A 16,007-nucleotide genomic window follows, 5' to 3' on the forward strand; every position below is an offset into this window, starting at 1 on the left:
CGCTCACAACAGCAAGGAACTTTTCAACATCGTCAAGGAATTTTTCAATCCCTCGGCCAACTCCAACGACATCACCCCCTCTCAAACCCTCTGCGACTCCCTAGCCTCTTTTTTCCACAACAAGATTGCAGACATCCACAACAGCTTTGACAACCAACCCGGAAACCAACCCACTCTGCTGTCCATCCTCCCCCCGTGAACACCCTTAACGACTGGAAGCCAATCTCCACTGAGGACACCATCCGCCTGATGAACTCCATCCACTCAGGATCCCCCACAGACCCATGTCCTCACCACATCTTCAACAAAGCAGACTCCGTCATAGCGCCGCACCTCCGAGACGTCATCAACTGCTCCTTCAACTCCGCTACCTTCCCTGAAGACTGGAAACACGCTGAACTCACCGCCCTTCTGAAAAAACCAACAGCGGACCCCACCGAACTCAAAAATTACCGCCCCATCTCGCTTCTTCCATTCCCGGCCAAAGTCATCGAGAAAGCCGTCAACTGCCAGCTCGCCGCCTTCCTCGAAGCCAACAAATCCCTCGACCCCTCACAATCTGGCTTCCGAGCAAAACATAGTACTGAGACCGCCCTCATCGCAGCAACAGATGACATTCGAACTCTACTGGACAATGGAGACACAGTCGCCCTCATCCTCCTCGACCTCTCTGCAGCATTCGATACAGTCTGCCACAGCACCCTTCTACAACGCCTCAATAACATCGGAATCAAAGGAAAAGCACTGGAATGGATCACCTCGTTCCACACCGGTAGAACCCAGAGAGTCCGCCTTCCTCCATTCAAGTCCGAGGCCTCTGAAGTCATCTGCGGCGTACCTCAAGGATCCTCACTCAGTCCCACCCTCTTCAACGTATACATGAGCCCCCTCGCGGCCATCGCACGCCAACACAACCTCAACATCATCTCTTACGCGGACGACACTCAACTGATCCTTTCTCTCACCAATGACCCCGGCGCCGCCAAAGCTAACCTGCACGAAGGAATGAAAGAAGTCGCCGAATGGATGAAACAAAGCAGTCTGAAACTGAACTCAGACAAAACAGAAGTCCTCATCCTACGCACATCCCCCTCTGCTTGGGACGACTCCTGGTGGCCGGAAGCCCTCGGAAAAGCACCCATCCCGACAGACCACGCACGGAACCTTGGCGTCATTCTGGACTCTTCACTCTCAATGAACAAACAAGTCAGCGCCGTATCCTCTTCCTGCTTCAACATTCTTCGCATGCTCAGAAAAACATTTCGCTGGATCCCCTCCGAAACTAGGAAAACAGTCACCCACGCCCTGGTCACGAGCCGACTGGACTACGGAAACACCCTCTACGCAGGTACCACCGCTAAACTCCAGAAGAAACTCCAACGAATCCAAAACGCCTCAGCCAGGCTCATACTAGACATCCCACGCAACAAACACATCTCTGGTCACCTTAAAGACCTCCACTGGCTACCCGTCAATAAGAGGATCACTTTCCGACTGCTCACCCACGCACACAAATCACTTTACGACATCGGACCAGACTGCCTCAACTCTCGACTGTCCTTCTACACCCCCTCCCGCCAACTACGCTCTTCCGACCAAGCCCTCGCCACTGTACCTCGCATCAACAAGACCACCATGGGAGGCAGATCCTTTTCTTACCTGGCTGCTAAAACATGAAACTCACTCCCCGCTTACCTCCGCCTCACCCAGAACCACCTAGCGTTCAGAAAGCAGCTTAAAATTTGGATATTTGACAAATAATCCTCCTCCTCTTCCTAAGCGCCTTGAAACCCTCTGGGTATGTAGTGCGCTATACAAATTTTATGACTTGACTTGACTTGACTGGGTACTCAGCAAATGCAGTATCAGCAACAGGTCACTGATACTAATAGCACCTCAGTGGGTGAGACAGTCCTGGTTATCGCAAATAGTGGAGATGGCGCAGGCACCAGCGCACAGATTCCTAAAACAAAAGGACCTGTTAACAATGCAGAACGGAAGGGTGCTACACCCAGATCCAGAGGGCCTCAGCCTGCCGGCATGGCTCCTGAAGACCTAGTTTGCACACCTCAAACTACTGGCGAGCAGGATGGCAGTGCTCAGGGAGGCAACAAGGCCTACAACAAGGAAATTCTATGTAGCAAAGTGGAAAAGATTCTCAGAAAGGTGCATTAGAGAGAATCTGCAAAGAAAGATCACAAGGGAGTCAACATTACTAAAATACTTAACACATCTACTGCAAAGTAAACTCAGCTACACATCACTAAGGGTACACTTAGTGGCGATTGTGTCTTACACAAGAGAAGAAATGGGGAATACTTTCTTCACCTCCCAAGTAGTAAAAAGATTTCTAGAAGGAGCAAAGAGGATCTCCCCTCCAAACAGAATGCTAGCACCAGCATGGAACCTCAATGTACTGCTGACCCAATCGATGAAGGAACCATTTGAGCCGATGCACAAGGCGACACTGCACATGCTCATGCTAAAGACGGCCTTCGTGGCTATCACATCACTGCAAAGAGTAAGTGAATTACAGGTGCGAACACTTCAAGAGCCCTACCAGCAGATACACAGTGATAGGTGGGTAATGAGAACAGACCCACACTTCATGCCAAAGGTAGTGTCTCTGTTCCGCATCCACCAAACAATTCAAATACCTAGTTTTTTCCAAAAACCAACCACAAGCACAAAGATGGCGCTGTGATGCACTATATAGAAGGGACAAAAGAGTGCAGAAAGACTAAGCAACTCTTTGTTTCCATCGCAAGCAGTTTTTTGGGATGACCAGTTACCAAAAATACCATTGCACGATGGATTGCATAAACCATGCAACTTTGCCACAAACCAGCTGGGCAGCTGTTAAAAGGAGCAGCTCATGCTCACTCAACAAGGAAGAAAGGAGCAACTAAAGTGTTTCTGGCCAACACACCGATTCAAGACATTTGCCAAGCTGCAACATGGTCTTCAGTGCACACGTTCACTAAGCACTACTTTGTGGATATCCAAATGAACAAAGAAGCACAAGTGGGACAGAAGGTCTTACAGCACATATTCAGTAACCAGTGCTAATCTTCCACCCAGCCACCACAATAAGGACAAACCGCTACAAAGTCTATGACAGCATAGTGAATCCAAAAAGATTCACGCTGCAAAATGTATAGTTTCTTACCTGTCGGTGTAGTTTTGCAGCTTGAAGACTTTCTGGATTCACTGGCAAACCCACCCTCCTCCGCCAGAAAGATGAGACAGGAGGAAAGAGATTAAAGACGAACAGCACGTTAAAAATAAGAGGCAAAACAAGAAAAAAGAATCCGAAGATGGCGACCAAAGGTGGGAGCTTCCAGAGGAAGCACCAGACGTCACAAAGGACACCAAATGGTGGTATGTCTACGCCCACCTGGGCTACAAAAAAAAGGCTACAATTCTGGACCCAACCACTGGATGGCGGAATAATGCACAGCATAGCCATAGTGAATCCAGAAAGTCTTTAGGCTGCAAAACTACACCGATGGGTAAGAAACTATACGTTCCAACGCAGTTGACCCCACAGGGGAGGTTGTTAGTGGGAGGTGAGAACGATCTAGACCCGGGACCAATACGCGGTCTAACTCTCCTCCATAAGCCAAGGGATCTGCTACCAGGACCCAAACATTTTAAAAAATTGGCTATTTCTGAGGTGCCATCTAATGGCTGTGATTTATTCTAAGCTAATGAATGTGGGATCCCTCACTAGGGAACTCATTTTGCAGGTGAGTAACGTTTCTTTCTGTAGTAGGGGATCTCTGTGTATAGTCATAATCTAGTGAATAGTCCCGCCCATGTGCGTGGACCCCGGAGCAAACAAAAATAATCTCTTAAGCTGTCTTCATTGCAGTCCTGCATAGACACTTAAGAGAAAATTAAAGACAATGCAGCCTGTACCTACAAGGCTACACTGTCCAGTACTTCAGCTAGAAATGACAAGGATATAACCCCAATAACACATTTAATACAATTTGTCAAGTTTCACTCATAGAGAAACTTTCCTCCCCAAATCCTTGGAATGATAGAGAGGAAGGGTAAGACAGACAAGCCTCCATATGCTGCCATTATGTGTCTGGAAAAGGGATACCGTGCCTTTAAGGAACTCTAGAGACCCTCTGTATCCCAGCATGCACAGCCCTTTCCTTTTACTTTCAGTTCTTTTTGAAGGTGCATAAAGCAAGGCCTGTAGCATACATCACAGTGCCATTTTCTCCACCGGGGAGGAGGGCGGGCGCTTATGACTATAACAGAGATACCCTCTACTACAGAACTGGAGTTACAGGTAAGAAACTACTCCTTCCGTAGTAGGGGATCTCTGTGTATAGTCATAATCTAGTGAATAGAATGGCAAGCCCATCCAAAAACAACCCAGCGATGGAGAAAAATAGACAACTTGGAAAACAAATAGGAGAGTAAGGAGTTGTGTCCGTGAACGTCGGACGGGAAATACTCCTGATTCCCTGGTCAAGGATCAAAAGAACAAAAAGGAGGAGTACTACCCGATGAGGGTATGTGAAGGCTCTTGTCTGAACTCAGGAAGTATTTTTCCTTTGTTAGGAAACCCCTCACTCACCACCTGGTGGTGACTTGCTTCATCATCGGGGCCCACCCAAGTGGCCTAGCGTCACTTGGGTGTGCTTCAACACCTGCAACTGCAGTGGAGCTGGTAGTGAAATGTGGGGTGCAAAAAAAGGAATGTGAGTGTTAAAAATGTCCTGGTATTCTTTAGTATAGAGTTTTAATAAAAAAGATACTGGACAAAATTAAAAAATCAGATTGAGATAGTAGTGGGGGAGTTACGGTCCACTTATCTCTATTTTATGTGTTGGTCGACATGTTTCTACCATTAGGGGAAAATCCCCGGTATTCCTCAGGACCAAAAACCAAGGAAGTGGGTGGTATGTGCCCCCTAAAAGACACACCCAGTCCTAAATCCTCGGACAACCAGAAGAAAAATCAACTTCTGGGACGCACACCTTAAATGGAGGGTGCTTTTAAAACAGTGCTAAAGCTCAACTCGAGCTGCATCAGGCAGGAGGGGGGCGCTACGCCGGTACCAACATAGTAGTTTTCAGGGCGTGATCAGGCAGTTCACCTACTACCCCGTGCTCGCTGCTCGGTAGGAGCAGCGAGCACGGCAGCGAGCACGGGGTAGTAGGTGAACTGCCTGATCACGCCCTGAAAACTACTATGTTGGTACCGGCGTAGCGCCCCCCTCCTGCCTGATGCAGCTCGAGTTGAGCTTTAGCACTGTTTTAAAAGCACCCTCCATTTAAGGTGTGCGTCCCAGAAGTTGATTTTTCTTCTGGTTGTCCGAGGATTTAGGACTGGGTGTGTCTTTTAGGGGGCACATACCACCCACTTCCTTGGTTTTTGGTCCTGAGGAATACCGGGGATTTTCCCCTAATGGTAGAAACATGTCGACCAACACATAAAATAGAGATAAGTGGACCGTAACTCCCCCACTACTATCTCAATCTGATTTTTTAATTTTGTCCAGTATCTTTTTTATTAAAACTCTATACTAAAGAATACCAGGACATTTTTAACACTCACATTCCTTTTTTTGCACCCCACATTTCACTACCAGCTCCACTGCAGTTGCAGGTGTTGAAGCACACCCAAGTGACGCTAGGCCACTTGGGTGGGCCCCGATGATGAAGCAAGTCACCACCAGGTGGTGAGTGAGGGGTTTCCTAACAAAGGAAAAATACTTCCTGAGTTCAGACAAGAGCCTTCACATACCCTCATCGGGTAGTACTCCTCCTTTTTGTTCTTTTGAAAAATAGACAACGCCACTATTGTGCGAACAAATTCCGCAGCAAAGCCTGCCCAACCTGAGCATCTACCCTAACATCTTAGTCCAGACAGTAATGCTTAACAAAGGTGTGGACCGACTTCCAAGTGGCCGCCCTGCAGATCTCTGCAATGGAAACACTACGAAGCAAAGCTGTTGTAGCTGCTTTGACCCTGGTAGAATGAGCCTTAGGCTTACCTTATTCGCTTTCTGATAACAGCGCTTGATACATGAGACAATCCACCTAGAGATGGACTGTTTCGAAGTAGCCAGACCAGTCCTAACCGACCCATAGTTGGCAAACAATTGGTTGTATCTACAAATATCCTTTGTCTTATCCAGATAGAATTTCAACACCCTTCTGACATCCCGTGAATGAAGAGAGCCTCTTCCCTCTTTCTTTTCTTCGCCTGACCTGAAGGGGGGGGACCTAGAGGCCTCACCCCTGGTAGCCGTGCGACGGCGCTGCCACGACAGTGGGCTTGTGGACACAGAGGACACAGTCCTGGCCTTGGAACGCCTCCTGCAGGACGATGCTTTCCTCCTCGATGCGGAGCGCTTTTTCGACGTCGAAGATCGCTGTCTCGACGCCGATGATAGTCCTAGACGTCGAACTTGGAGTCGACGTCTATAGTGGACTGGGACGCCTCGACGGCGAGCGCCTGCTTGAACCTCTTGATTTGGATGATGGCTCGACGACTAAGCAGTCCTCGACCTAGTCGGGGGTCTCAACGTCAATCCCCTAGACGTCGACGTAGCTTCGACCCAGAGCCCTGAGGAGACTGGGAGCAGACCGTGGTCATTCCTCTCGACGCCGACGTCTGGGCTGGTGAGGGGAGGAAAGTTTCTGTAGGAGTGAAACTTGACAAATTGTATTAAATGTGTTATTGGTGTTATATGCTTGGAATTTCTAGCTGAAGTACTGGACAGTGTAGCCTTGTATGTACAGGTTGCATTATTGTCTTTAATTTTCTCTTAAGTGTCTATGCAGGACTGCAATAAAGACTGCTTAAGAGATTATTTTTGATTGCTCCGGGGTCCACGCACATGGGCGGGACTATTCACTAGATTATGACTATACTCAGAGATACCCTTACTACAGAACTGGAGTTATAGGTAAGAAACTACTCCTTGTTTGTTGTAATAATTGCAGTTGACACCAGTATGGCATTATACTTTTTTTGATGTATTCCTGAATGGTACTTCCTGGGTTTTGCAAAGCTTTTAGCATTAGGGTTATATTTTTTTTGTTTTTGTTTTTTTGTGTTTAGGGCATGTGGAGCTCGTATTGCCAGTCGTACCGATGAGCTGCGTGATGAAGATGTTGGCACTGGAGCAGGGTTGTTTGAGGTTAAAAAGATTGGTGATGAATATTTCACCTACATCACTGACTGCAAAGACCCCAAAGCTTGCACTATTCTTCTTCGAGGTGCAAGCAAAGAAATACTTGCTGTAAGTTGATCATCTTATGTTAAAAATGCTTCTCAAGATTTTCATTCTGGAATCACTTACCTATGGATAAATTACCATTTATGAAGGAAAAAGTGTTAATTGCTTGCCTTGAATGGTATCTTTCAGAGCTTTCTGACTGGGAAGTGGAATTTGAAAATACTGATGGTGAAAACTGGCCTAAGCAGTTTCGAAAGACTTGACGAAACACCCAGACTTTGATTTCTATATGCAATTTATTGGTTTGAGCTTCTGCAAACCCTCTCCTCAGACTTGTAACTGCTTTCCCCTTGTTAACTGAAAAATGTAGCCGCCTTAAAGGAGCAAATACCAATTACCCTGATTATTTTCCAATGGCTCCCCTCTAATAGATATTGGAGCTGGTGTTCTGTCATGATTTAGGGCTCAAAGATAGTCCTTTTGAATGAATGTTCAGTAAATATGAAGGTAATCTTGGGTGCAAAACTTCCCTCTGCAAGTCTAAACAGACCGAGGTAACTTGAAATGTCAAGAATGCTACAAAGAACACCAAACCTTACAAAGAGCCTTCTCCTTGACCATGGTTACTGTCTTGAATACTCTTGCTTATATTCGATAGAAATAGAATGTTCATGTCTTAATATTTTTTAGACTACTACTTTTCAGTTCTAGGCATCTTATTCACTAAATTTCACCTTGGATTCAGATATTTTCCTTTATCTTGAGTGTTTTGGAAGCAATATAGAGACAGTATCCACTTCTTTTTTTTAATGCATGCGCTTTTCCTTTTTACTGCAGGAGGTTGAACGCAATCTTCAGGATGCCATGCAAGTGTGTCGTAATGTACTGATTGACCCTAACCTTTTACCGGGAGGAGGTGCTACAGAGATGGCCGTGGCCCATATTTTGACAGAAAAATCTAAAGTCATGACGGGAGTGGAGCAGTGGCCATACCGTGCTGTGTCACAGGGACTGGAAGTAATTCCAAGGACACTAATTCAGAACTGTGGTGCGAGCACCATCCGTGTGCTAACTTCACTAAGAGTAAGAAATGTCTTCATTGACTACTAAGGCATGTGTAGGACTGTAAATATACATTTTCTTAATTGAAAAACGTTTAAGAAAAGAACATGCCTATACTCGGATTTGTGTAATATTTTTAGACATATCGCTGTTAAAACTGCACTACCGCAGCATTTCAAACTGAAAAAACATGGTTAAGGGTTTTTCTGTATTAAGATTGCAATTGGAGTTAATATTGATCAGTCGTTCCCCCCCCCTATGCATTACCTCAGCGCTTAGTTATTCAGGCTATTCACTTTTGGGTAATAGAAAGATGTGAAGCAGAGCATCTAAGAGCCTTTGTTAGGCTCGGTTTCTGGTATGCAAGAGGCCAGTGGGGGGTTAGTTATTATAGAATAAAGAGTGAATACCTATGATGGAGAAAATAAGTAAACTTGGATTTTGTTAAATATCTATAAACCGTAACCTAGAGTAGCCAACCTAAAAGATGATTAGGAGCAGCCTTATGGGACATGTCACAGTCTAAGCAATGTGATTAACCAGACAAGCCTGACTATAGAATATCAGTCCAAACAGCAGTGCTTCGCAAATGTGTGAACAATTGTCACCCTAGCAACATGCAACTGTCTGGGATTGAGATTACTTCTAAGAACAGCAGTAACTGCCTTTCCTTTGCTGATAAGGTAGAGAACCTTCATGGAGTCATAAGAGCCAGCACTTATTTTCACCTTTTATAATGAATGCTAATCAGGTTCCACTTTTTTTTCCCCTCTTCTGATTTGACCTTTTAAAACATGAAATCAGATGGGAAATAACTTCCTATCGAACTTTGAGTAAATCGTTAAAGTTGCACTTTAGTATTTACCTATCAATGAAGATGACAAAATGCAGAACGCACTAACAAACCATTCAAACACAAATTGAATTCATATGGTCATTTTTAGGTCGAGCCTAGCGCGCATGCGCTGCTCTAGGAAAACGACCTCTTGGAATCGCTCTGGACTTCTGGCCTATTGGCTCGGTTAGGAGCATCGCCGCATCCGCACCACTCGTGTGACGCTGCATTCGCGGCAGCGCTTGTTTCTAATTAGCTTTCACTGTTGTGCTTTTTGGAGCAGCGGCGCGAGCAGGGGTCATCTAGTTTTTTTTCTCAGTGGTGAAGGGGAGTGCAGTAGCACTGCTCCATTTAGTCACTCTAACGAGCCAGTAAAAGGGTTAAGGCTGAATTTTAATGACTGCTCATGTCTAGGGGGGACACGCAGGTTTCAAACTAGCGCAGAACAATACTTTTTAGCCCCAGAGTTTTCACCCTGAAGATCGGAATGCGGTAAAGACATGTATCTATTTATGATCGACTATTACGTGAGAGCATTTCATGCATGTTTTTGGGATGGTGGTGCACATCATTTGAACGGCCTCATAAAGCATCTGCACGTACCCAGAACTTAATTCACACATAAGCAGAAGCTTCCAGGCGACCTGTTAACTCGAAGGTGTGAGAAGAATGCCAGGGTTGCATGCTTTCAGATGCCTAACCATTTCCCAATTCAACAACGCCCTTGCACTCTGCAAAAAGGTAGGAAGTATTTACTTTGGCTGTTCTGTGTATGTTTACTCCCCCGTTGTTGCCTGTGTGTGCAAGGCACTTGCCTAGCCCAAGAACAAGGAGACCGGTGAAGAGGTGGACCTGCCGCGGCAGGCGAAGCAGTCTGTTTTTCGTTAGGAAACGTGCATGATGCAGTCTTTTACAACCTATAGAGAGGCGTGTTCCCGGGGTTCATTAGCTTCCTTTGACTCTTGGCTACGCACCCTGTTAGACTACAGCGTCCTCTGGGCTTAGCCAATCTTAAACAGTGGCAAATGCTCTAATCTTAGCATTCTCAGATACTGCACTTTGCAGTAGTTGCTTTTGTCAGCTGAAAGCAAAGTCACCCGAGCACGATTTTCATCGTGTTTATGCTTCCAGGCCTTTGTAGCTATGTTATCCGAATGTCTGCAACGTCTCCATTTCCTGGTTCTCAAAAGGAACAAATTAAATGTGTACAGCAATCACCTAATTAGGGCGCGTTTATTACAGTAACACGTGTTAAGGAAGACAAATATGGACTTCTACAAACTGGAATTCTTTATATATGTACATACATTTAAAAGGAACAAAAAACTGAAGCTAGCTGAAGCAATTCAGACTGAGGCCCAGTACTAGGCTAGTTTCTGGTACTCTGGAACGTGTCAAGTGAGCAGGTTGCCCAGTACAGTACTGTTTTTTTAAATTTTGTGCTTGCTGTTAGTGCCTCATTTTTAGAACAGCTGAACAAATCCCTAAACTATTAAAATACAACAAACGGGCGTGGCTGTACTTTGACTCTGGGCCAGATCTATTCCCTGTGTGACAAAAGCAAGGGGTGCTCATAGTCTGGGCTCTTAAACGCACCGTGTAGTACATAATGTTTCCGTCTTAGGGCACACACTTATAACTGAGAAGAGGTGCTCCTGACCCTCTGGTCTCAACCGCAGAGCAAACCGTGCCCGGTGCAGAGGGAGGGATGTGAAGCTGGCCGCAGGGTGTACAGTTCCTCTCATCCTGAGTATCGCAACCAAAAATCACAGGCCCCTGCAGAGTGTGACGACGGGCTCCTGAGTCTCCCAACTCTGTTATTTACTGGCATTGTACATAATGGGAGCCCCATGAAGGCTTGCCTCCGTGTCACGCCCAGCCCACCCTCAGAAAGGCAGGTAAAGGCAGTAAAGGGAGGTTGTGCTCAATTCGCTCGAAGGTGTGCCTACAACTAAACAGACTGTCCTTGCGGGTTGGTATTGCCCTTCTGAGGCCTTTCCCTTTGGCCCTCTGTCGCCCCCTCCTCGCTCAGGGCTTGACCCCTGGCTCTTCGTTATTGCAGATAATGTCACTATTGTACAGTGTGCCTCGGTGTTCTTTTCTGGAAGAGCTGGATGCTTGAGGTCTGGGGCTTTTCGGGACATCTCTCGTGCTACAATCCTGTCCTTCAGAGTCCTGGCGAGGCAAGGGTATGGCCTTCGTTGGAGGCTCAGCATGGGATGACATGGTAGGTTCCTGGCAGACTGGGGGCTTTAGGGTTCTCTGCAAAGGACAGGAAGCCACAGGGCAAGGGTGTTCATCATTAAAGTCTCTTGTAGCCAGTTTAGACCAGAATTGGCATAGCCAATAGTTTTCGCCTTTGGGACCTCACAAGTGTTTAGTTATCCAGCACAATATCCTTGGTGCAACAACATCAACTGTTGCATGGCTAAAAACGTATAAGGTCCCCAAGGCGAGACCTATTGGCTATGCCTATGCTTGTTTTTTGTTTGTTCCTGTCATGGGCATTAAGCCCCTCTACACATGTGAGGTACTGTTTTGGACCAATTTGGAAATACTGGATGCCATGAATTTTGTGGTTCTTTAACTTCCTCTCATAAATTGGATTCAAATGTGTAAATTTAGGCAAGGTGTGAAGTTTGTAGGGCATTTCAGGTTAGGAAACCTGATGAAATCTAAGCAAGTCCCACAACCCTGGACTCTCCTGTGTGTTCACAATTGTTACCTGTATTGCCCTAATGGGCCAGCTGTATGTGGAAAAGTAGGTCTCCACATTTTAGTGTCTTTCCTTCTGTGGCGATAGGCCTGCCCACAAAAGAGGGGATTTCCTTTTTATCGTTAGAAGTGTGCCAACTCTGAATATAGAACATTTGTCATTATTAATTGAATTTCTCTTCATTCATGGCACCCGAATGTAAGCCAGTGTGCAAAGAGTTCTTCTGAATCACATGATAGTATGGATAATCTAATGGCTCAATGTAGGAAGCTGTCTCTTTACACAGTGTACCTCTTTTTGGTCCACGATATAAAGAGTCCAGATTCATTTAGATACCAAGATCATCAGAATCAGAAGTTTTGTTCGAGGCATATGAGCTGCAGATCACACACTATGCATAGATCGCCATCTGGTGTTTGGCCCAGATGTTTGCAGTTTGTTATTGTCTTGGAAAGTCTTTGGAAGTCACGAGATAGGTGACTCCCCCTTTGGACAATAGTGCGCATGGGCATCGACTCCCATCTTCAGATAGTTTTTTTGCCATTGGGCTCGGATGTGTTCCACGTGCTCCAGTTAGGATACTGTCCTTACAGAGTTAACTTTTGACGCCCAATCCGTACCCAATTCTTCGGTATTGTCTCGATCGCGTTTCCCTTTCGATGCGCATCTCCACAAACTTCTACTTCGGTTCCAGTCGTCGAAGCAGGCCTTCTTGCCTAGCTGCACAATCAGGTCTTCATAGGTCACGGAAAGGACTCCCTTTGACTAATGTCCTCAATGTGGAGCCAAGTTTCCACATGCTGATCTGCATGAGGTGTGTAACCTCTGCCTTTCACCTTAACACAAGGCCAAAGACTGTCCGGCTTGAGCCTCTTTCCGCTCCAATAAAACCATCAGAGATAGTCTAGCTCGAAAAAGTATGGCTCAGTCATCGATACCGGACGACATCTTCCAGGACGGCATTGATGTACCGGAGCAGGAGCAGATGGAAGAAGGCACCTTCAGCTCCTCCGATGCCAATGAATCTGACTTCGAAGACATCACCCCGGGGCAACGGGTCGTAAGCACTGATGTCGACCCACCCATCCAAAGGCTTTGGGAACACCTTCACCTTTGGGCCCAGGTGCACACCATGACAAAACTTCCCATGCCTCGCCTTCGGGCTCAGCAACGAAGTCTACAATTAGGCCTTCAGGCCACTCCGGACCGAGTCAGCCTTCCATCTGTACCAAAACTCCATCCTCTGCACCGACCAAAGAGAAACCAAAAGACTAACCATTGTCTTCTGCGCAGAAACCCGGATCTGCACCAGTGTATTTGGCACCAAAACCCGGATCTGCACCGGTGTATTCGGCACTGAAGATCTGAAAAAATCCTCAACCAAAGTAACCACCGGTTCCGAAACACACATCAGAACTGAAAAAACAACCGGTTCCAAAAACACCCGGCACCTCTGATCCCAAAAAATCATCTGAGCCAACCAAGCAACCGGTTCCAAAAACTCCAACCAAACCTTCGAAACCCACAAAAACTCCTCCGGCCAAAACAAAGGAGCATAAAAATACTCCAAAGACTTTACCACATAAGCATTCGGACCCGAAAAAATCGGCACTGAAACACCACGCTTCGGAGGAACAGCTTTTTGAATCTGATCCTACACAAAAAAACTCCGGAAATAGACCCCGAAACAGGTCATCTTAGGATTAGTCCTTCCAACAAAAGAAAAATGGGCAAACTTACACTATCTCCACTTCCCTTAAAGAAAATAGACATTGCCACCTTTCCTTTAAAGATCCCTTCCCCCCCTCCACAATACATTTTTCCTGTCCCATCACCAAGACCAATACAATGTCCTCCACCTCCAGATACTGATGATACCACTGGTGACGAAGGAGATAATGAACCTTCACAAGAGCCTATTCATTACATCCCAAATGATTTATGGGACGATTATGGCACACCAGCACCTTGTTAGAGCGCTCGGATCTGTGTGGCAGACTGCGAGGGTTTTCTCTTCTGCCACGCGCCTCACGCTGGACTTTTCTCCTGATTTTTAATCATTTTTAAAAACACCCCCAATTGATTGTCAATTTGTGCTGTGTGTGTTTTAAACCCCTACCTGCTGTTCCGCTGTGTGCGTGAGCGTTTTACCGGTCCCCCTGGGCCCCGGTCCACCGCGGCTTGCCAGTGCCGTTTGTAGTGGAGGGCCAGGTCGGGCGCCATTTTGGTAGTCCCGGATCCCGGCTGGATTGAGTTAGCGGTCCAGCTCGGGGAGGGGCTTGGCCTTTAAATAGCGATGTGCCCTCGAGCGCGCAGCGGTCGCGCGCAGCGGGCACGCCGACTGCGCGCCGAAGGAGCGCCAAAGGAGGGCCCGTCTGTGCCCGTCCGTGCCCCGGACGGGCTCAGGGCCAGTCACCCTGCCCGGCCTCCTTTTGTGCTAGCTAGCTCTGCGACGCTGCAATACTCTCGCGCGGATCTTCTGAGACTTGCTCCTCATAGCAAGGGCTCGCCGTGCACGCGCGCTAACCTAGCTAATGCTCTGGGAAGATGTACTACATGTGCATTCCAGCCCCAACCCTCTCCCGCTCCACGTTCAGCCAGCAATGCCGCCACTACCTATATCAGGGCGGGACTGATCAATGCCAGATCGGCAGTGAAGCATGCGGCTGATATCTTTGAATTACTTTCAGATGGCCAACTGGAGCTGTTGTTCCTTACGGAGACTTGGCTGACTTGTACCTCCGCTCCTAGCGTTGAACTCGCGATCCCCAGGGGGTTCAAGATAGCTAGAGCGGACCGCCCCCTGGGTAGAGGGGGCGGACTAGCTGTGGTGTTCAAGGAGGGATGGAGCTTTGAAACTGAGCCTCACACTGAGAACCTAGGGGGTGAGGTTCTCCATTTCTCCATCAAAACCTCTCCCCACTTCACCTTAGGTGGATCTTTGATCTACAGGCCCCCAGGCTCAGCCACCCAATTCCTCAACTCATTAGAAGAACACTTGGTCCCACGGGCACTAGGCTTTCCTAAGTTCCTTTTGGTCGGGGATCTAAATGTTCACATGGATACCCCCGATTCCTCCGAAGCTCGTAGGCTCGGGGAAATTCTGGAGCTTGCCCAGCTAGTACAATGGGTGTCTGGGCCTACGCATGTGGGTGGCCACTTACTTGACCTGGTATGTACGAATTTCCCCATTCAGCCAGTGTCGGTGGAAAAAACATCCTGGTCTGATCATGACCTGGTCCGGTTTAGCTGGGAGTTGGCTGAGTCCAGCCCCCCGCCCCTCACCTGTCATCGTCAAAAAATTAATTTACCTGCGTTTAGACTTGCCCTGTCTAACACTCGCCCACATCTCAAGGGATGTTTGGACGACGTAGTGGGGGAGTTCAATGCTTGGATAGGGCAGGCGGCGACTGCTTCTACTAAACAAACAGTGCTGACCAGAGCCAGACGCGCGCCCTCCCAACCCTGGTTCTCCCCAGAATTAAGAGAGCTGAAGCTGGGCTGTAAGAAACTAGAACGCGTATGGAGGAGAGAGTATAGCCCCGAGGCTAAATCCGCCCTTCGACTTGCTCAAAAAAACTATTATGGGGCCATTAGGGTCGCTAAAGGTCTCTATTATGCCGGGCGCATCAACAAGGCCAACAACAGCAGAGAGATCTTTGCGATCGTCAAAAGCTTTGTGTCCCCTGTGGCGGAAGCCATGGCCCTCCCGTCCTCTGCACAATGGTGTGAGGAGCTGTCTACTTTTTTCATAACTAAAATAGCGAAGATCCAGCGAGGCCTTTTAGAGGCACTTCCCGCTGATCGCTCTGCAGCCGGTCCCTGGTCACCTTCTCCCGCACTCCCTGTGCACCAACTTACCACCTTCGCACAGGTTTTGGAAGAGGATGTTCTCCGTCTTCTCCAGTCCCTTAAATCGGGCTCCCCTGTCGACCCATGCCCTGCCCGAGTGCTCTCGGAGGTGGCGGAGACTGTTTGCAGTGAGATCACGCAATTGGTGAATCTTTCTTTGACCGCTGGCGTGGTCCCCCAGGTGTGGAAACACGCTAAACTCCTCCCACTCCTGAAAAAACCAGGACTAGATGTGTCGGTCCCGGGAAACTATCGACCCATCTCCCTCTTGCCTGCTCTCACAAAAATCTGTGAGAAGGCTGCTCTTCTACAAATAGAGAGCTTTGTGGAAA

The 16,007-nt window shown here is 47.4% G+C and overlaps 1 protein-coding gene across 1 annotated transcript in view; it reads left to right on the forward strand.

The window, feature by feature from the left end:
- Positions 1 to 16,007, forward strand: part of LOC147666195 (T-complex protein 1 subunit gamma) — a 205,537-nt gene that overhangs the window by 140,320 nt on the left and 49,210 nt on the right. Inside the window, exons 11-12 of the mRNA XM_086949220.1 lie at positions 7,093 to 7,273; positions 8,048 to 8,293. Coding sequence (XP_086805346.1) covers positions 7,093 to 7,273; positions 8,048 to 8,293 — 427 coding nt within the window. The remainder of the gene's footprint in view (positions 1 to 7,092; positions 7,274 to 8,047; positions 8,294 to 16,007) is intronic.

The sequence above is a fragment of the Lissotriton vulgaris genome, unplaced genomic scaffold (assembly GCF_964263255.1).
Source record: "Lissotriton vulgaris unplaced genomic scaffold, aLisVul1.2 SCAFFOLD_637, whole genome shotgun sequence".
Lineage (NCBI taxonomy): Eukaryota > Metazoa > Chordata > Amphibia > Caudata > Salamandridae > Lissotriton > Lissotriton vulgaris.